Genomic DNA, 21,176 nt, shown 5'->3' with positions numbered 1-21,176 from the left:
CCAACCATTTAGTGGCTGCAAATTTCTACAGAAATTGTGAATTGTTCTTGTGTTCCCTGCAGAAATTTGGACCAACCCTTAGATTTGTTGCCCTATATAGACATATAGCACATATTTTTTGATGGGGGACCATTTAACTGATGTCTTGTCATTGCAGTACCCAGCCGCCCCCCGGAGAATGTCCAGGCAGCTGCAACTTCACCAGAGACAATTACCATCTCTTGGTCGACCCCTTCCAAAGAAGCCCTTAACGGCATCCTCCAGGGGTTCAGGGTTATCTTCTGGGCAAATCTTCTAGACGGAGGTAAGAGGGGAAACATGATTGTAATTTGGGCGGATATTCTGATACAGAGCTCTAAATCCCCTGCACAGAATTCTCAGTATCTGTAGTCACCACTAGAGGGAGCCAAAGAGCTTTCTGCAGACAGTGTACTCATAGAAGTCAATGCTGTACAATGCAGTGCTGTCCCTGAGCTCCCTCTAGTGTCAGATACTGGTAGTGAGGGAGTCATCATATACCATCATTACCTGTTGATCCGGAGTTCTGTATCGGTGAACCCAGAATGTTTCAGCAGAACCCAGACTTCGATAAAGGGAAACAGTCAGCGGGTGTGACCCTTTAGTCTGCGGCCAATGTTAGGTATTGTCCCTGGAGTCGTGTGGAATCAGACCTTGGAGTGTGTTGTTAGTAGCAGCAGCAGCAGTGTCATATAAGAATATATATTCCAGGATTGTAACTTCTGCAAGTTTACTGGCGGCGTGTCCTCACACTGCTGCGCTCTGTGCTCCCTGCAGATAGAGTTAAGTATTATCCCTGGAAATATGTGTAATCAGACCTTTGTGTTTGTTGTTAATAGCAGCAGGACTGTGATGTATGGATTTATATTCCAGGATTCTTGGGAAGTGTCCTCACACTGCTGTGCTCTGGTTGAACTGCCCGGCATGGCCCTACCCTCTGCAAAGAGTAAAAGTGGTAGCAGATTACTGCTGGATACTGCTGGGCTTTAAAACAGCTTAATGCAGAGAGCACAGCAGTGTGAGGATACATTCTCAATGCAACCCTGTAATATAAATCCATATTTCACAGTCCTGCTGCTACTAACAAAAGTTTCAGATTGTACAGATTTGGTGTGGGCTCTATTATAGTTAATGGGGTGTATAGATACACTTGCATTAGGCTTTGCTCAATGCCAATAGATATCCCCATACGTGGGCAGCTCTCTGACAGGACTGAGCACCACTGCAATACCAGCCATGTACAGAAGCAGCGCTGTTTTTAAAAAAAAATGCATTAAAATGATCAGGCAATGCATCCATCCCACACTAAGGATTCCCTGTAACTCCTAGAGCGATACAGGGGAGGGGGTCCCCAATTATCAGAATCTGTCACCTTATTGTATCTTCTTCTTTCAGAACTTGGTGAAATTAAAAATGTGACCACGACACAACCGTTACTGGAGCTGGACGGGCTGGAAAAGTACACCAACTACAGCATCCAGGTGCTGGCCTTCACCCGTGCCGGGGACGGGGTCCGCAGCGAGCAGATATTTGTCAGAACCAAAGAGGACGGTAAGATGAACAAAACCATAGGGTCCTAAAGGAACCAAGCCATGGGGTCCTAAAGGAGCAAAGCCATGGGGTCCTAGAGGAACCAAGCCATGGGGTCCTAGAGGAACCAAGCCATGGGGTCCTAGAGGAACCAAGCCATGGGGTCCTAGAGGAACCAGGCCATGGGGCCTTGGCCCTTGGCAGCGTTGTACACCCCTCTGGTGTACTTTTTAAGTGTTTTTATATTTATTGTTGTCCCGTCTTGATTGTGTTTAAAATTGTTACTTATCCAATAAACATTTTTTGTTACATTTCTGTCTAGCCTTGTGTAAGCATCCCACCTATTTCTTGTTTTGTTTGGATTGTATAGCTATTGGGGTGCGTTGGCTTACATACATTCGTATACTTTGGTAGTGCCTGTCCTACACAATTTCGGTGTAGATAGTCTGAGAGGAACCTAGCAATAGTATCCTAGAGGAACCAAACCACGGTGTCCTAGAGGAACCAAACCATGGTGTCCTAGAGGAACCAAACCACGGTGTCCTAGAGGAACCAAACCATGGTGTCCTAGAGGAACCAAACCACGGTGTCCTAGAGGAACCAAACCATGGTGTCCTAGAGGAACCAAACCACTGTGTCCTAGAGGAACCAAACCACGGTGTCCTAGAGGAACCAAACCATGGTGTCCTAGAGGAACCAAACCACGGTGTCCTAGAGGAACCAAACCATGGTGTCCTAGAGGAACCAAACCATGGTGTCCTAGAGGAACCAAACCATGGTGTCCTAGAGGAACCAAACCATGGTGTCCTAGAGGAACCAAACCACGGTGTCCTAGAGGAACCAAACCACGGTGTCCTAGAGGAACCAAACCACGGTGTCCTAGAGCAGTGATTTTCAACCTTTTTTGAGCCGCGGCACACTTTTTATACTTATAAAATCCTGGGGCACACCACCAACCAAAATGACACTAAAACAGTCATATTATACATATAGTTAATAATATAGATTCTAAATGTATTTTACTCACTCAGTGTGATACCTGGGCCTGTTTCGATGAACACAAAAGGGATATCCTGGCAGGAATGGTGTAAAGACGCACACGAAGCTCTTCCCCAAAAGTTCTCAGTTTCTCCCTGTTTTAGTATATGGTGCTGATTATTATGTGGCTCATATACTGCAATATAAAGGGGTACAATGAGAAGTACTATGGCCATGAGGCTCGTATACTCAGCATATGAGCTGGTACTTGTAGTACTCCAACCTCATGACTATAGTATTTCTCATTTTACATTTCTCATTGTTATATGCAGTATACTGCTGGAGTACTACAAGTACCAGCTCATATGCTGAGTATTCTGCCAACAGTTCATATACTCAGGTAAAAGCTCATATAGTCAGCATTATTGGTGGGCATTACCTTAGCAGTGGGCAAATGTGAGAGTCTCTCCGCTCTCAGGATGATGCGCCGTCCTCAGTGACGTCATTTTGTAGCGCGAGGTTCAAAGCTTGCGCATGTGTTATTGTACACGTCTCCTACATTGTAAGAAGCCGTGACTGCGCATCGCTGCGCATTGCCGGGAAACAAAACACAGGGGGCACCATAGTTTGGGGAACTTTCCCCGCGGCACACCCGACCATGTGTTGAAAATCACTGTCCTAGAGGATGCTACAGAAGGTGGCCACTCTCTGATATGAATAGATAGATGGATGGATGGATGGATATATAGATATGAGATGGATAGATGATAGATGGACACATGTAAACGGGAGCTTCAGTATATTAGTATCTCTGTATAGTATGTGATATGTAAATTATATAGTAAGGGGGTCCCCTACTTAAGAACACCCGACTTACAGACGACCCCTATTTACAAAGGGACCTCTAGATATTGGTAATTTATTGTACTTTATCCTTAGACTACAATAATCAGCTGTAACAGTTATCACAGGTGTCTGTAATGAAGATTTATTGTTAATCCCGGTTCTTATGACAATCCAAGATGTTTAAAATCCAATTGTCTCAGAGACTAAAAAAAAAAATTTGCTGGGGTTACAATTATAAAATATACAGTTACGACTTACATACAAATTCAACTTAAGAACAAACCTACAGAACCTATCCTGGACTTAGTCCGGGGACTGCCTACCAGGGTTGTAGACGATGATCTGGTGTCTTTTTTTAGGAGTCACTGACAGGACATTGAGGAACCTTTTGGGGTCACTTCTGTAATCCTCTTACTAGAGAGGCTTTACATTCCTATATGTGCAGAACTGGAGACAGATTTATTTGCTATTGAAACACTAGTGACAATCCCAGCAGTAAACACCAGAGGGCGCCACCCCCACTCAATGCTGTATATGATACAGTACATGTAGTATTGGGCTCAGCTACATGATCCTGACTCTCTTATCCTTCTGTATTGCAGTTCCCGGTCCCCCGGCTGGAGTTAAGGCTGCGGCCGCTTCTGCCTCCATCGTCTATGTGTCTTGGCTGCCTCCACTGAAACTAAACGGCATTATCCGAAAGTACACAGTGTTCTGCTCTAACCCGTACCCCATGGTAAGTAGTCACCCCATTCACAATGCACTAGTTATCTGGTGACAAAGGCGCCTCCCAGTGGTGGGATAGATTAGGAGTAAAGGACCAGTCAGGTCTTGTGGGTAAAGACTTAAGAATTTGTAGAGCGATCAAAACTCCCATGCTGACCCCTGACCTCTGCTGGCTATGATAGAAAGGTGTCAGGACACACAGGACATGGCAGCTCGCTATGTATGGGGGGTGTAGTCACAGAGGGGTCAGAGCGCCCATGCTGACCCCTGACCATGCTGGCTATGATAGAAAGGTGTCAGGACACACAGGACATGGCAGCTCGCTGTGTATGGGGGGTGTAGTCACAGAGGGGTCAGAGCACCCATGCTGACCCCGGACCACTGCTGGCTATGATAGAAAGGTGTCAGGACACACAGGACATGGCAGCTCGCTGTGTATGGGGGGTGTAGTCACAGAGGGGTCAGAGCGCCCATGCTGACCCCTGACCACTTCTGGCTATGATAGAAAGGTGTCAGGACACACAGCACATGGCAGCTCACTGTACATGGGGGTGTAGTCACAGAGCGGTCAGAGCGCCCATGCTGACCCCTGACCACTTCTGGCTATGATAGAAAGGTGTCAGGACACACAGGACATGGCAGCTCGCTGTGTATGGGGGGTGTCGTCACAGAGGGGTAAGAGCGCCCATCCTGACCTCTGACCACTGCTGGCTATGATAGAAAGGTGTCAGGACACACAGGACACGGCAGCTCGCTGTGTATGGGGGGTGTAGTCACAGAGGGGTCAGAGCGCGTATGCTGACCCCTGACCACTGCTGGCTATGATAGAAAGGTGTCAGGACACACAGGACATGGCAGCTCGCTGTGTATGTGGGGTGTAGTCACAGAGGGGTCAGAGCGCCCATGCTGACCCCTGACCACTGCTGACTATGATAGGAAGGTGTCAGGACACACAGGACATGGCAGCTCGCTGTGTATGTGGGGTGTAGTCACAGAGGGGTCAGAGCGCCCATGCTGACCCCTGACCACTGCTGGCCATGATAGAAAGGTGTCAGGACACACAGGACATGGCAGATCGCTGTGTATGGAGGGTGTAGTCACAGAGGGGTCAGAGCGCCCATCCTGACCCCTGACCACTGCTGGCTATGATAGAAAGGTGTCAGGATACACAGGACATGGCAGCTCGCTGTGTATGGGGGATGTACTCACAGAGGGGTCAGAGCGCCCATGCTGACCCCTGGCCACTGCTGGCCATGATAGAAAGGTGTCAGGACACACAGGACATGGCAGATCGCTGTGTATGGAGGGTGTAGTCACAGAGGGGTCAGAGCGCCCATCCTGACCCCTGACCACTGCTGGCTATGATAGAAAGGTGTCAGGACACACAGCACATGGCAGCTCTCTGTGAATGGGGGTGTAGTCACAGAGAGGTCAGAGCGCCCATGCTGACCCCTGACCACTGCTGGCTATGATAGAAAGGTGTCAGGACACAGGACATGGCAGCTCGCTGTGTATGGGGGTGTAGTCACAGAGAGGTCAGAGCTCCCATGCTGACCCCTGACCACTGCTGGCTATGAGAGAAAGGTGTCAGGACACACAGGACATGGCAGCTCGCTGTGTATGTGGGGTGTAGTCACAGAGAGGTCAGAGCGCCCATGCTGACCCCTGACCACTGCTGGCTATGATAGAAAGGTGTCAGGACACACAGGACATGGCAGCTCGCTGTGTATGGGGGGTGTAGTCACAGAGGGGTCAGAGCACCCGTGCTGACCCCTGACCACTGCTGGTTATGATAGAAAGGTGTCAGGACACACAGGACATGGCAGCTCGCTGTGTATGGGGGGTGTAGTCACAGAGAGATCAGAGCACCCATGCTGACCCCTGACCACTGCTGGCTATGATAGAAAGGTGTCAGGACACACAGGACATGGCAGCTCGCTGTGTATGGGACATGTAGTCACAGAGGGGTCAGAGCGCCCATGCTGACCCCTGACCACTGCTGGCTATGATAGAAAGGTGTCAGGACACACAGGACATGGCAGCTGGCTGTGAATGGGGTTGTAGTGACAGAGGGGTCAGAGTGCCCATGCTGACCCCTGACCACTGCTGGCTATGATAGAAAGGTGTCAGGACACACAGGACATGGCAGCTCGCTGTGTATGCAGGGTGTAGTCACAGAGGGGTCAGAGCACCCATGCTGACCTCTGACCACTGCTGGCTATGATAGAAAGGTGTCAGGACACACAGGACATGGCAGCTCGCTGTGTATGGGGGGATGTAGTCACAGAGGGGTCAGAGCACCCATGCTGACCTCTGACCACTGCTGGCTATGATAGAAAGGTGTCAGGACACACAGGACATGGCAGCTCGCTGTGTATGGGGGGTGTAGTCACAGAGGGGTCAGAGCGCCCATGCTGACCCCCGACCACTGCTGGCTATGATAGAAAGGTGTCAGGACACACAGCACATGGCAGCTCTCTGTGTATGGGGGTGTAGTCACAGAGAGGTCAGAGCGCCCATGCTGACCCATGACCACTGCTGGCTATGATAGAAAGGTGTCAGGACACATAGGACATGGCAGCTCGCTGTGTATGGGGGGTGTAGTCACAGAGGGGTCAGAGCACCCATGCTGACCTCTGACCACTGCTGGCTATGATAGAAAGGTGTCAGGACACACAGGACATGGCAGCTCCTTGTGTATGGAGGGTGTAGTCACAGAGGAGTCAGAGCGCCCATGCTCACCTCTGACCACTGCTGGCTATGATAGAAAGGTGTCAGGACACACAGGACATGGCAGCTCGCTGTGTATGGAGGGTGTAGTCACAGAGGGGTCAGAGCGCCCATGCTGACCAATGACCACTGCTGGCTATGATAGAAAGGTGTCAGGACACACAGCACATGGCAGCTCTCTGTGTATGGGGGTGTAATCACAGAGAGGTCAGAGCGCCCATGCTGACCCCTGACCACTGCTGGCTATGATAGAAAGGTGTCAGTACACAGGACATGGCAGCTCGCTGTGTATGGGGGGTGTAGTCACAGAGGGGTCAGAGCTCCTATGCTGACCCCTGACCACTGCTGGCTATGATAGAAAGGTGTCAGGACACACAGGACATGGCAGCTCGCTGTGTATGGGGGATGTAGTCACAGAGGGGTCAGAGCGCCCATGCTGACCCCTGACCACTGCTGGCTATGATAGAAAGGTGTCAGGACACAGGACATGGCAGCTCGCTGTGTATGGGGGTGTAGTCACAGAGAGGTCAGAGCACCCATGCTGACCCCTGACCACTGCTGGCTATGATAGAAAGGTGTCAGGACACACAGGACATGGCAGCTCGCTGTATATGGGGAGTGTAGTCACAGAGGGGTCAGAGCTCCCCTGCTGACCTCTGACCACTGCTGGCTATGATAGAAAGGTGTCAGGACACACAGGACATGGCAGCTCGCTGTGTATGGAGGGTGTAGTCACAGAGAGGTCAGAGCACCCATGCTGACCCCTGACCACTGCTGGCTATGATAGTGCGGTGTCAGGACACACAGGACATGGCAGCTCGCTGTGTATGGTGGGTGTAGTCACAGAGAGGTCAGAGCACCCATGCTGACCTCTGACCACTGCTGGCTATGATAGAAAGGTGTCAGGACACACAGGACATGGCAGCTCGCTGTATATGGGGAGTGTAGTCACAGAGGGGTCAGAGCACCCCTGCTGACCTCTGACCACTGCTGGCTATGATAGAAAGGTGTCAGGACACACAGGACATGGCAGCTCACTGTGTATGGTGGGTGTAGTCACAGAGGGGTCAGAGCACCCATGCTGACCCCTGACCACTGCTGGCTATGATAGAAAGGTGTCAGGACACAGGACATGGCAGCTCCCTGTATATGGGGATGTAGTCACTGAGAGGTCAGAGCGCCCATGCTGACCCCTGACCACTGCTGGCTATGATAGAAAGGTGTCAGGACACACAGGACATGGCAGCTCGCTGTGTATGGGGGGTGTAGTCACAGAGGGGTCAGAGCGCACATGCTGACCCCTGACCCCTGCTGGCTATGAAAGAAAGGTGTCAGGACACACAGGACATGGCAGCTCGCTGTGTATGGGGGGTGTAGTCACAGAGGGGTCAGAGCACCCATGCTGACCCCTGACCACTGCTGGCTATGATAGAAAGGTGTCAGGACACACAGGACATGGCAGCTCGCTGTGTATGGGGGATGTAGTCACAGAGAGGTCAGAGCGCCCATGCTGACCCCTGACCACTGCTGGCTATGATAGAAAGGTGTCAGGACACAGGACATGGCAGCTCGCTGTGTATGGGGGTGTAGTCACAGAGAGGTCAGAGCACCCATGCTGACCCCTTACCACTGCTGGCTATGATAGAAAGGTGTCAGGACACACAGGACATGGCAGCTCGCTGTATATGGGGAGTGTAGTCACAGAGGGGTCAGAGCTCCCCTGCTGACCTCTGACCACTGCTGGCTATGATAGAAAGGTGTCAGGACACACAGGACATGGCAGCTCGCTGTGTATGGAGGGTGTAGTCACAGAGAGGTCAGAGCACCCATGCTGACCCCTGACCACTGCTGGCTATGATAGTGCGGTGTCAGGACACACAGGACATGGCAGCTCGCTGTGTATGGTGGGTGTAGTCACAGAGAGGTCAGAGCACCCATGCTGACCTCTGACCACTGCTGGCTATGATAGAAAGGTGTCAGGACACACAGGACATGGCAGCTCGCTGTATATGGGGAGTGTAGTCACAGAGGGGTCAGAGCACCCCTGCTGACCTCTGACCACTGCTGGCTATGATAGAAAGGTGTCAGGACACACAGGACATGGCAGCTCACTGTGTATGGTGGGTGTAGTCACAGAGGGGTCAGAGCACCCATGCTGACCCCTGACCACTGCTGGCTATGATAGAAAGGTGTCAGGACACAGGACATGGCAGCTCCCTGTATATGGGGATGTAGTCACTGAGAGGTCAGAGCGCCCATGCTGACCCCTGACCACTGCTGGCTATGATAGAAAGGTGTCAGGACACACAGGACATGGCAGCTCGCTGTGTATGGGGGGTGTAGTCACAGAGGGGTCAGAGCGCACATGCTGACCCCTGACCCCTGCTGGCTATGAAAGAAAGGTGTCAGGACACACAGGACATGGCAGCTCGCTGTGTATGGGGGGTGTAGTCACAGAGGGGTCAGAGCACCCATGCTGACCCCGGACCACTGCTGGCTATGATAGAAAGGTGTCAGGACACACAGGACATGGCAGCTCGCTGTGTATGGGGGATGTAGTCACAGAGAGGTCAGAGCGCCCATGCTGACTCCTGACCTCTGCTGGCTATGATAGAAAGGTGTCAGGACACACAGGACATTGCAGCTCGCTGTGTATGGGGGATGTAGTCACAGAGGGGTCAGAGCGCCCATGCTGACCCCTGACCACTGCTGGCTATGATAGAAAGGTGTCAGGACACACAGGACATGGCGGCTCGCTGTGGGGGTGTAGTCACAGAAGGGTCAGAGCCCCCATGCTGACCCCTGACCACTGCTGGCTATGATAGAAAGGTGTCAGGACACAGGACATGGCAGCTCGCTGTGTATGGGGGGTGTAGTCACAGAGGGGTCAGAGCGCCCATGCTGACCCCTGACCACTGCTGGCTATGATAGAAAGGTGTCAGGACACACAGGACATGGCAGCTCGCTGTGTATGGGGGTGTAGTCACAGAGGGGTCAGAGCTCCCATGCTGACCCCTGACCCCTGCTGGCTATGATAGAAAGGTGTCAGGACACACAGGACATGGCAGCTCGCTGTGTATGGGGGGTGTAGTCACAGTGAGGTCAGAGCGCCCATGCTGACCCCTGACCACTACTGGCTATGATAGAAAGGTGTCAGGACACACAGGACATGGCAGCTCGCTGTGTATAGGGGGTGTAGTCACAGAGGGATCAGAGCGCCCATGCTGACCCCTGACCCCTGCTGGCTATGATAGAAAGGTGTCAGGACACACAGGACATGGCAGCTCGCTGTGTATGGGAGGGTGTAGTCACAGAGGGGTCAGAGCGCCCATGCTGACCCCTGACCACTGCTGGCTATGATAGAAAGGTGTCAGGACACACAGGACATGGCAGCTCACTGTGTATGGGGGATGTAGTCACAGAGGGGTCAGAGCGCCCATGCTGACCCCTGACCACTGCTGGCTATGATAGAAAGGTGTCAGGACACACAGGACATTGCAGCTCGCTGTGTATGGGGGGTGTAGTCACAGAGGGGTCAGAGCGCCCATGCTGACCCCTGACCACTGCTGGCTATGATAGAAAGGTGTCAGGACACACAGGACATGGCAGCTCGCTGTGTATGGGGGGTGTAGTCACAGAGGGGTGAGAGTGCCCATGCTGACCCCTGACCACTGCTGGCTATGATAGAAAGGTGTCAGGACACACAGGACATGGCAGCTCGCTGTGTATGGGGGTTGTAGTGACAGAGGGGTGAGAGTGCCCATGCTGACCCCTGACCACTGCTGGCTATGATAGAAAGGTGTCAGGACACAGGACATAGCAGCTCGCTGTGTATGGGGGGTGCAGTTACAGAGGGGTCAGAGTGCCCATGCTGACCCCTGACCACTGCTGGCTATGATAGAAAGGTGTCAGAACACACAGGACATGGCAGCTCGCTGTGTATGGGGGGTGCAGTTACAGAGGGGTCAGAGTGCCCATGCTGACCCCTGACCACTGCTGGCTATGATAGAAAGGTGTCAGGACACACAGGACATGGCAGCTCGCTGTGTATGGGGGGTGTAGTCACAGAGGGGTCAGAGCACCCATGCTGCCCCCTGACCACTGCTGGCTATGATAGAAAGGTGTCAGGACACACAGGACATGGCATCTTGCTGTGTATGGGGGCTGTAGTCACAGAAGGGTCAGAGCACCCATGCTGACCCCTGACCACTGCTGGCTATGATAGAAAGGTATCAGGACACAGGACATGGCAGCTCGCTGTGTATGGGGGGGTGTAGTCACAGAGGGGTCAGAGCACCCATGCTGACCCCTGACCACTGCTGGCTATGATAGAAAGGTGTCAGGACACACAGGACATGGCAGCTCGCTGTGTATGGGGGTTGTAGTCACAGAGAGGTCAGAGCACCCATGCTGGCCCCTCACCACTGCTGGCTATGATAGAAAGGTGTCAGGACACACAGGACATGGCAGCTCGCTGTGTATGGGGGGTGTAGTCACAGAGGGGTCAGAGCGCCCATGCTGACCCCTGACCTCTGCTGGCTATGATAGAAAGGTGTCAAGACACACAGGACATGGCAGCTCGCTGTGTATGGGGGGTGTAGTCACAGAGAGGTCAGAGAGCCCATGCTGGCCCCTCACCACTGCTGGCTATGATAGAAAGGTGTCAGGACATATATGTATATGGAATATTCCTCTGTGTACCTGTAATGTGCAGTTTTCGTCAGCAGATGTCGCTCTACTTCTTCTCTCGTTTTGTCTCCGTTTTCCCTCTGACCCCCCCTCCCTGTAAACACTTCACACCTACGCATCCAGGCGTTTGTCTCCTATAATTCTCTCTATGCAATTACATAGCACAGAACATCAGCGCCTATTTATACACACCAGAGGGGCAGCGGGGCGACGCGCACTCACCCCACACAATTTGGCAATTGGAAAATGAGGGACTGATTATGAATTAGTTGCACGGTTAATTGGCGCAGGGAGTCACGTCGTCATACAACAGCAGGAAACTCGCAAAACCACATTCACTAAGAGAAAAAATTGCCCTAAATTTATCGAAAACCCCAAATCTGCTGGAAGGAGGTGGAGAGAAAATTTTCGAAATTTTAACTTCTTTTTTCTTCTGATAAAATTAATTTGCAGATTTGGGGAACATTTGGTTCCACCATTTTTGGCGCAGTTTTTGGCTTAAATTTTAACTAATTTTTTTCCTGACATTTATGTGCAACAAAAAATATATATATATTGATCCAAGTGATGTCACCAGTTCTCATGGCGGCTCATGTTCCCAGGAGTTCAGGTCCAGGTGATCCAGAGCGGAGGTCCTGCGCGTGACCGCTGCCTGAGCTGCTACAGGACATTTATTCACCTGCAATAAACACCTGGGGGTCTAAGGTTTAATGGGGGTAAATACCCGGTGGTCTTGGGTAAAATATGTGTGAATACCTGGGGGTCTACGGTGAAATAAAAGTAAATGTCTGGTGGTCTTGGGTAAAATAGAGGTAAATACCTTGTAGTTTTTGGTAAAATTTAAGTGAATAGTTGGTGGTATGAGGGTAAAATACGGGTGAATACTTGGTGATGTAGGGTAAAATCAGGGTAAATCCTGGCGGCCTAGGGTTTCATAAGGTTAAATGCTGGTCTAGGATAAAATAGGGGTAAATACTGGTTGGTCTACAGTAAAATGGGGCAAATACCTGGTGGTCTACAGTAAAATAGAGGTAAATATCTGGTGGTCTACAGTAAAATAGAGGTAAATATCTGGTGGTCTACAGTAAAATAGAGGTAAATATCTGGTGGTCTACAGTAAAATAGAGGTAAATATCTGGTGGTCTACAGTAAAATAGAGGTAAATATCTGGTGGTCTACAGTAAAATGGGGCAAATACCTGGTGGTCTATAGTAAAATAGGGGTAAATATCTGGTGGTTTATAGTAAAATAGAGGTAAATATCTGGTGGTCTATAGTAAAATAGGGGTAAATATCTGGTGGTTTATAGTAAAATAGAGGTAAATATCTGGTGGTCTATAGTAAAATAGGGGTAAATATCTGGTGGTTTATAGTAAAATAGAGGTAAATATCTGGTGGTCTATAGTAAAATAGAGGTAAGTATCTGGTGGTCTATAGTAAAATAGGGGTAAATACCTGGTGGTCTATAGTAAAATAGAGGTAAATATCTGGTGGTTTATGGTAAATTAGGGGTAAATATCTGGTGGTCTACAGTAAAATAGAGGTACATATCTGGTGGTCTATAGTAAAATAGGGGTAAATACCTGGTGGTTTATGGTAAATTAGGGGTGAATATCTGGTGGTATGTAGTAAAATAGGGGTAAATACCTGGTGGTCTATAGTAAAATAGGGGTAAATACCTGGTGGTCTATAGTAAAATAGGGGTAAATATCTGGTGGTTTATGGTAAATTAGGGGTGAATATCTGGTGGTATGTAGTAAATTAGGGGTAAATATCTGGTGGTATGTAGTAAAATAGGGGTAAATACCTGGTGGTCTATAGTAAAATAGGGGTAAATACCTGGTGGTCTATAGTAAAATAGGGGTAAATATCTGGTGGTTTATGGTAAATTAGGGGTGAATATCTGGTGGTATGTAGTAAAATAGGGGTAAATACCTGGTGGTTTATGGTAAATTAGGGGTGAATATCTGGTGGTATGTAGTAAAATAGGGGTAAATACCTGGTGGTCTATAGTAAAATAGGGGTAAATACCTGGTGGTCTATAGTAAAATAGGGGTAAATATCTGGTGGTTTATGGTAAATTAGGGGTGAATATCTGGTGGTATGTAGTAAATTAGGGGTAAATATCTGGTGGTATGTAGTAAAATAGGGGTAAATACCTGGTGGTCTATAGTAAAATAGGGGTAAATACCTGGTGGTCTATAGTAAAATAGGGGTAAATATCTGGTGGTTTATGGTAAATTAGGGGTGAATATCTGGTGGTATGTAGTAAAATAGGGGTAAATACCTGGTGGTCTATAGTAAAATAGGGGTAAATATCTGGTGGTCTACAGTAAAATAGGGGTAAATACCTGGTGGTTTATGGTAAATTAGGGGTGAATATCTGGTGGTATGTAGTAAAATAGGGGTAAATACCTGGTGGTTTATGGTAAATTAGGGGTGAATATCTGGTGGTCTACAGTAAAATAGGGGTAAATATCTGGTGGTCTACAGTAAAATAGAGGTAAATATCTGGTGGTCTATAGTAAAATAGGGGTAAATACCTGGTGGTTTATGGTAAATTAGGGGTGAATATCTGGTGGTATGTAGTAAAATAGGGGTAAATACCCGGTGGACCAGGGTAGGTTTTTATTGTATGCCCTGGAGGGGATGATCCCTGGTGGTCTGCTGATTTTATCACATCCTCTGGCTATATTAATGTAAATCTCTAAACTTTCAGAGCAGTGAACGAGGGGATATATAAGATTATGGGGGGGGGGACATTTGACCTTTGTCCCCATGTCATCCCTCCACAATGATGACCCCCCCACATGCTGGTCACATGACATCACAATCATTAAACTGAATCGATAGAGAATAGAAATTAGTTACAATTCTCTGAGATCTCGGAGATGTCCTTCAAGTCCTCAGAACCTCCCGGACCGTGGGATGGACTCCGTGTAGATTTTCTCTCCCCCTTAACATGCAGGACCAGTCCCAAAAAATGTCTTTTATTTTGATCTTCATTTCCTGAACATCTGCGATTCTTAAGCAAAAATAATCTGTTTCTGTGAACTCAGAATCATTAATTTTCATCAGTGTTGAGAAAATAGATAAATTCTACACAAAACAAAGTAGGCGTAAGTATTCACGCCCCCCTCCTCCCCCGCCAGACTACAGGCAGCCGGCGGGTACAGGCTAGACGGGAAATCACACCCACATATGTAGTAGTGGAGTATGTAGTAATGTATTGTATATAGGTCTGGACAGGCTGTGAATTTCATATATGTATCTACACCCCCTACATAACCCGTAGACATGTCTATTCATACCCCAAATCCTTGACATGCTAGAAATGTATATTTACCCCCCAACGGACCCAGATTTTGGAAAGTAGTAGGACCCAATCCATACTGTACCCACACCCATCACATACTGATAGATAATAATCAGATGCTGAATATTTGTGTATAACGTACAGCAAGTTCTGTGATATGTAGCCCTCATGCAGGGGCCGGGGCCTAGTCTGAGCCTTTGTCCCAGATAGAGGGGACTGCAATGGTGAAGCAGCCGGCAGCTCCCCGCTCCACCATTCACCCTCTGCCTGAGGATGTGCCGCACACAGCAGGGGCTTGGATTAATAAAAATAATAATTCCTTACGCCTACGGATTATGCAGCACTGCACAGAGTTTGCCAAATCAGTCCCTGTCCCAAATGGGGCTCACAATACCTACCAGTATGTTTTGGAGTGTGGGAGAAAACCAGAGGACCCGGAGAGAACATACAAACTCTTTGCAGATGTTGACCCTGGGATTTGAACTCAGGTCCCCAGCGCTGCAAGGCTGTAATGCAAACCACTAAGCCACCGTGCCACTGTGGTGGGGGGTGGGAGAGAGACAGGAAAGTGACACATAACTGGGGCACTAAAGGGGAACCTTATAACTGGTGGGGCCTTAAAGTGGCACATTATAAATTTGTCGACACAAAACAGGTGAGATGTTGAGATACATAGGTGACATTGTTGCTATGGGGGGGGGGGGGGGGTAACCAAAAGGGACATTATATGTAGGCTGGTTCAAAAGAGGAACATTATAGGAGGGGGCAGGGCACAAGAGGGGGAGCCCTGTAAGTAGGGAGTACCCAAAGAGAACATAATGTATAGTCAGGGCAGTATAGGTGGGGGGGGGGGGTCTGTAAAAGGAAACATTATAGTTGTGTGTGTGTAGGGGGCCTTATAGGTAAGGAGGCACAAAAGGTGGACATTGAAAGTTTGGGGGCGATATAATTGTGGGGGACTTGAGAGCAAAGTGGGTTTTATGAGTGGGGGGGGGGGTGGCACAATTGGGGGGCATTATAAGTGGAAGTGGGGCACAATTGGCGGGGCATTGTAGGTAGGGGGCTCAAGAAAGAAACATAATTGTGTGTGGGGGAAGTTAGAAACTTTAGTTTAGTGACTTTCTAGAACCAGCATTCCCCCCCCCCTGGACAGATGTGGCGCTGTTCCTCGAGACAAGCGGCCATGTCTATGTAATGTGTACATCCCCTTTAAGTAAGTCTGCCTTACAGAGGCTGATTGTGGCCTGAAGACCTGCGTAATGTAATCCATCTCTCTGTTACTAGCTCTGTAATAGACAAGTATAGATCGGTGTGTGCAGACGGTGGACGCGATGTTCTGCAGCAGGAGGGGCTGGTAAATGGCGGATCTATAGGAAATGAAGCACATATGTCTATCTGCGCCTCGGGCTCCGGCAGTGCAGCACAACAACTCATTTTGCTTTATTCCTCTGTGGCTGCGAGAAGACTGGTGGGTGGAAGCTGACGGCGGCTGAGACTTGTATCCGTCCTCTGTTTACTGACTACCGACAACAGGACGCAAATATATCGCACCAAAGACCACCAGACACTAGGTGGGGGGGATTATCTGTTAGGATCTCCCTAAAGTAAGCCCAAAATATAACATTCATCCTAAAATAAGTAGTAATTTGTCGCCTTCATTCTAAAATAAACCCTAGTTTGTCCGATTCAGCCCAAACTACTCCCTCATTTGTAAGATTTGGTCAGAAGTAGCTCCAAATTTGTCAGATTCTTCCTAAAATATACCCTCATCTATCAGATTTGGGCTAAGTTGTCATTTTCAGCCTGTAGTTAGCCCTAATATGTCAGATCATCCTACAACAAGCCATCATTATTAGTTTTGGCCTATAGTGAGCTTATATGTGTCATATTTTTCCTTCCGAAAGTCAGATTTGGCCAATAGCAAGCCCTCTAACTTTAGGCCAGCTTTAGTAGCTAATAACCACTACATCCCACCTAATTTGGAGATGCTCCAAGCCTATCGGACGCCTAACCATCACATATCAACCACGTACAGGGGCAACCGTCACCATGTAGTCAGACAGTTAACACTGGTGTTTCGGCTGATCGTAGTCAGAGGGGAGGGGGGCTCAGTATATGTGTTTTTCATAAAACATAGAAATGAGGTCCTTCTTCTCATATAGACTATATGGCAGTATAACAGATCATATAATCCAAGTATTTACTGAACTGAAGGATGTTCAGGCTGTGAGTTTACAGAGTTGCACTAGGGTGTCCGTGTTCGTACAGGGATGTGTCATCAGTAAATATGGGGCTCCTCCTTTTATCATTAACTCAGGGCATAGCTCTGCTGGGTTAATTCTCCCGCAGTTGTTGGACAAGATGTCATGACTGGTCCTGAGGCTTGTAGGGTCTACCCTTCTGGATTTGTCATGTGCAGTGTCTTTCACCCCGGTAGCTCCTTGATGATTGTTGTGTACAGACATCACAGTGAACGTGATACATTTCTCATGGTATGTAAATTTTTATAGAACGCAAATTTGATGCGGTGTATGTAAGTGATCCATGCAGTGATGTTGCATTGTCATCAGTGCCTCTTCTGGTTATTAGGTGGTCTACAGCTCCGCTTCTGGTTATTGGATGGTCATCAGCACCTCTTCCGTTTGTGAGATGGTCTTCATCACCTCTTCCGGTTATTGGATGGTCATCAGCACCAACTCTGGTTGTTGGATGGTCATCAGCATCTACTCAGGTTCCTAGATGGTCATCAGCATCTCCTCTGGTTCCTGGATGGTCATCGGCACCTCCTCTGGTTGTCTGATGGTCATCGGCACCTCCTCTGGTTGCTGGATGGTCATCAGCACCTTCTCTGGTTGTTGGATGGTCATCAGCACCTCCTCTGGTTTTTTGGATGGTCATTAGCACCTTCTCTGGTTGCTGAATGGTCATCAGCACCTTCTCTGGTTGCTGAATGGTCATCAGCACCTCCTCTGGTTACTGGATGCTCATCGGCAACTCCTCTGGTTACTAGATGCTCATCGGCAACTCCTCTGGTTGCTGGATGCTCATCTGCAACTCCTCTGGTTGTTGGGTGGTCATCAGCATCTCTACTGGTTGTTGGATGGTCATCAGCACCTCCTCTGGTTGCTGGATGGTCATCAGCACCTCTCTGGTTGTTGGATGGTCATAGGCACCTCCTCTGGTTGTTGGATGGTCATCGCCACCTCCTCTGGTTGTTGGATGATCATCAGCACCTCCTCTGGTTGTTGGATGCTCATCGGCAACTCCTCTGGTTACTGGATGCTCATCGGCAACTCCTCTGGTTGCTGGATGCTCATCTGCAACTCCTCTGGTTGTTGGGTGGTCATCAGCACCTCTCTGGTTGTTGGATGGTCATAGGCACCTCCTCTGGTTGTTGGATGGTCATCGCCACCTCCTCTGGTTGTTGGATGGTCATCAGCACCTCCTCTGGTTGTTGGATGCTCATCGGCAACTCCTCTGGTTACTGGATGCTCATCGGCAACTCCTCTGGTTGCTGGATGCTCATCTGCAACTCCTCTGGTTGTTGGGTGGTCATCAGCATCTCTACTGGTTGTTGGATGGTCATCAGCACCTCCTCTGGTTGCTGGATGGTCATCAGCACCTCCTCTGGTTGTTGGATGGTCATCAGCACCTCCTCTGGTTGCTGGATGCTCATCAGCAACTCCTCTGGTTGCTGGATGCTCATCAGCACCTTCTCAGGTTGTTGGATGGTCATCAGCACCTCCTCTGGTTGTTGGGTGGTCATCAGCACCTCCTCTGGTTGTTGGAGGGTCATCAGCACCTCCTCTGGTTGCTGGATGCTCATCAGCACCTCCTCTGGTTGCTGGATGCTCATCAGCACCTTCTCTGGTTGTTGGATGGTCATCAGCACCTCCTCTGGTTGTTGGGTGGTCATCAGCACCTCCTCTGGTTGTTGGGTGGTCATCAGCACCTCCTCTGGTTGCTGGATGGTCATCAGCACCTCCTCTGGTTGTTGGATGGTCATCAGCACCTCTCTGGTTGTTGGAGGGTCATCAGCACCTCCTCTGGTTGCTGGATGCTCATCAGCACCTCCTCTGGTTGCTGGATGCTCATCAGCACCTTCTCTGGTTGTTGGATGGTCATCAGCACCTATTCTGGTTGTTGGATGGTCATCAGCACCTCCTCTGGTTGTTGGATGGTCATAAGCATCTCTACTGGTTTTGGGATGGTCATCAGCATCTCTTCTACATGTTGGATGGTCATCAGCACCTCCTCTGGTTGTTGGATGGTCATAAGCATCTATACTGGTTTTGGGATGGTCATCAGCATCTCTTCTACATGTTGGATGGTCATCAGCACCTCCTCTGGTTGTTGGATGGTCATAAGCATCTCTACTGGTTTTGGGATGGTCATCAGCATCTCTTCTACATGTTGGATGGTCATCAGCATCTCTTCTACATGTTGGATGGTCATCAGCATCTCTTCTACATGTTGGATGGTCATCATCACGTCTTCTGTTCAATAGTTTGTTGAATGGTAACGGTAATAATGCTTGTTAGATGGTCATCAGCACCTCTTATGTTTGTTAAGTGGGTCACCAGCTGATTACTGGCCTACAATCCCTTTATTTCACTGACTACTGTATATGCTAATCATAATGAACCATTCAATAGACCATTTCTGGTCAGGCTTGGTGCACCCATCTTGCTTTTGGTCCCCCTCCCTTTTCTTCAGTATATGTCCTCTGCATGAATGTTCTCTTTATTCTTTCCCATCAATTACACTGTGCACTTTTCTTTGCTTGTCTTCGTAAAGTTTATTATCCACTAATATGGCTAAATGATGATGTTCTCCTACCTATAGTCACCTCCTAGGAGATCATCCATCTTGTGTCTTGTTATATGCACAGTTTGAAAAAGAAATCACATTTTGCTTCATTAAAGTCAAACACATAGACAAGCACTGAAGACAAATGTTTAATAGCATAAAACCTCCAGAGCTGGGGAGTATATCAAGTGCTGCTGCTGGAAATTCTGCTGCAGTGTAGACACATAATTATGTATATTACATGAGGCACAGAAATATACAGTATAAAGAACTCAGCTATTTAATACTTTGCTTTGTGTGCAAGAATATAACTATAATACTGCCCCCTATGTACAAGAATATAACTACTATAATACTGCCCCCTATGTACAGAATATAACTACTATAATACTGCCCCCTATGTACAAGAATATAACTACTATAATACTGCCCCCTATGTACAGAATATAACTACTATAATACTGCCCCCTATGTACAAGAATATAACTACTATAATACTGCCCCCTATGTACAGGTATATAACTACTATAATACTGCCCCCTGTGTACAGGTATATAACTACTATAATACTGCCCCCTATGTACAAGAATATAACTACTATAATACTGCCCCCTATGTACAAGAATATAACTACTATAATACTGCCCCCTATGTACAGGTATATAACTACTATAATACTGCCCCCTGTGTACAGGTATATAACTACTATAATACTGCCCCCTATGTACAAGAATATAACTACTATAATACTGCCCCCTATGTACAAGAATATAACTACTATAATACTGCCCCCTATGTACAGGAATATAACTACTATAATACTGCCCCCTATGTACAAGAATATAACTACTATAATACTGCCCCTATGTACAGGAATATAACTACTATAATACTGTCCCCTATGTACAAGAATGTAACTGCTATAATACTGCCCCCTATGTACAGGAATATAACTACTATAATACTGCCCCCTATGTACAAGAATATAACTACTATAATACTGCCCCCTATGTACAAGAATATAACTACTATAATACTGCCCCCTATGTACAAGAATATAACTACTATAATACTGCCCCCTATGTACAAGAATATAACTACTATAATACTACCTCCTGTGTACAAGAATATAACTACTATAATACTGCCCCTATGTACAAGAATATAACTACTATAATACTGCCCCCTATGTACAAGAATATAACTACTATAATACTGCCCCCTATGTACAGGAATATAACTACTATAATACTGCCCCCTATGTACAGGAATATAACTACTATAATACTGCCCCCTATGTACAAGAATATAACTACTATAATACTGCCCCCTATGTACAAGAATATAACTACTATAATACTGCCCCCTATGTACAAGAATATAACTACAATAAAACTGCCCCTATGTACAAGAATATAACTACTATAATACTGCACCCTATGTACAAGAATATAACTACTATAATACTGCCCCCTATGTACAAGAATATAACTACTATAATACTGCCTCCTATGTACAAGAATATAACTACTATA

The 21,176-nt window shown here is 48.0% G+C and overlaps 1 protein-coding gene across 7 annotated transcripts in view; it reads left to right on the top strand.

Moving 5' to 3' along the window:
- Positions 1 to 21,176, top strand: part of DSCAM (DS cell adhesion molecule) — a 336,141-nt gene that overhangs the window by 183,092 nt on the left and 131,873 nt on the right. For all 7 annotated transcript variants that reach the window (XM_072138796.1, XM_072138794.1, XM_072138795.1 and 4 more), the window contains 3 exons: positions 158 to 304; positions 1,414 to 1,569; positions 3,975 to 4,108. In XM_072138796.1, coding sequence (XP_071994897.1) covers positions 158 to 304; positions 1,414 to 1,569; positions 3,975 to 4,108 — 437 coding nt within the window. The remainder of the gene's footprint in view (positions 1 to 157; positions 305 to 1,413; positions 1,570 to 3,974; positions 4,109 to 21,176) is intronic.

Source organism: Engystomops pustulosus, chromosome 2 (assembly GCF_040894005.1).
Source record: "Engystomops pustulosus chromosome 2, aEngPut4.maternal, whole genome shotgun sequence".
Taxonomy (NCBI): domain Eukaryota; kingdom Metazoa; phylum Chordata; class Amphibia; order Anura; family Leptodactylidae; genus Engystomops; species Engystomops pustulosus.
This window is presented reverse-complemented; position numbering and strand designations above follow the sequence as displayed.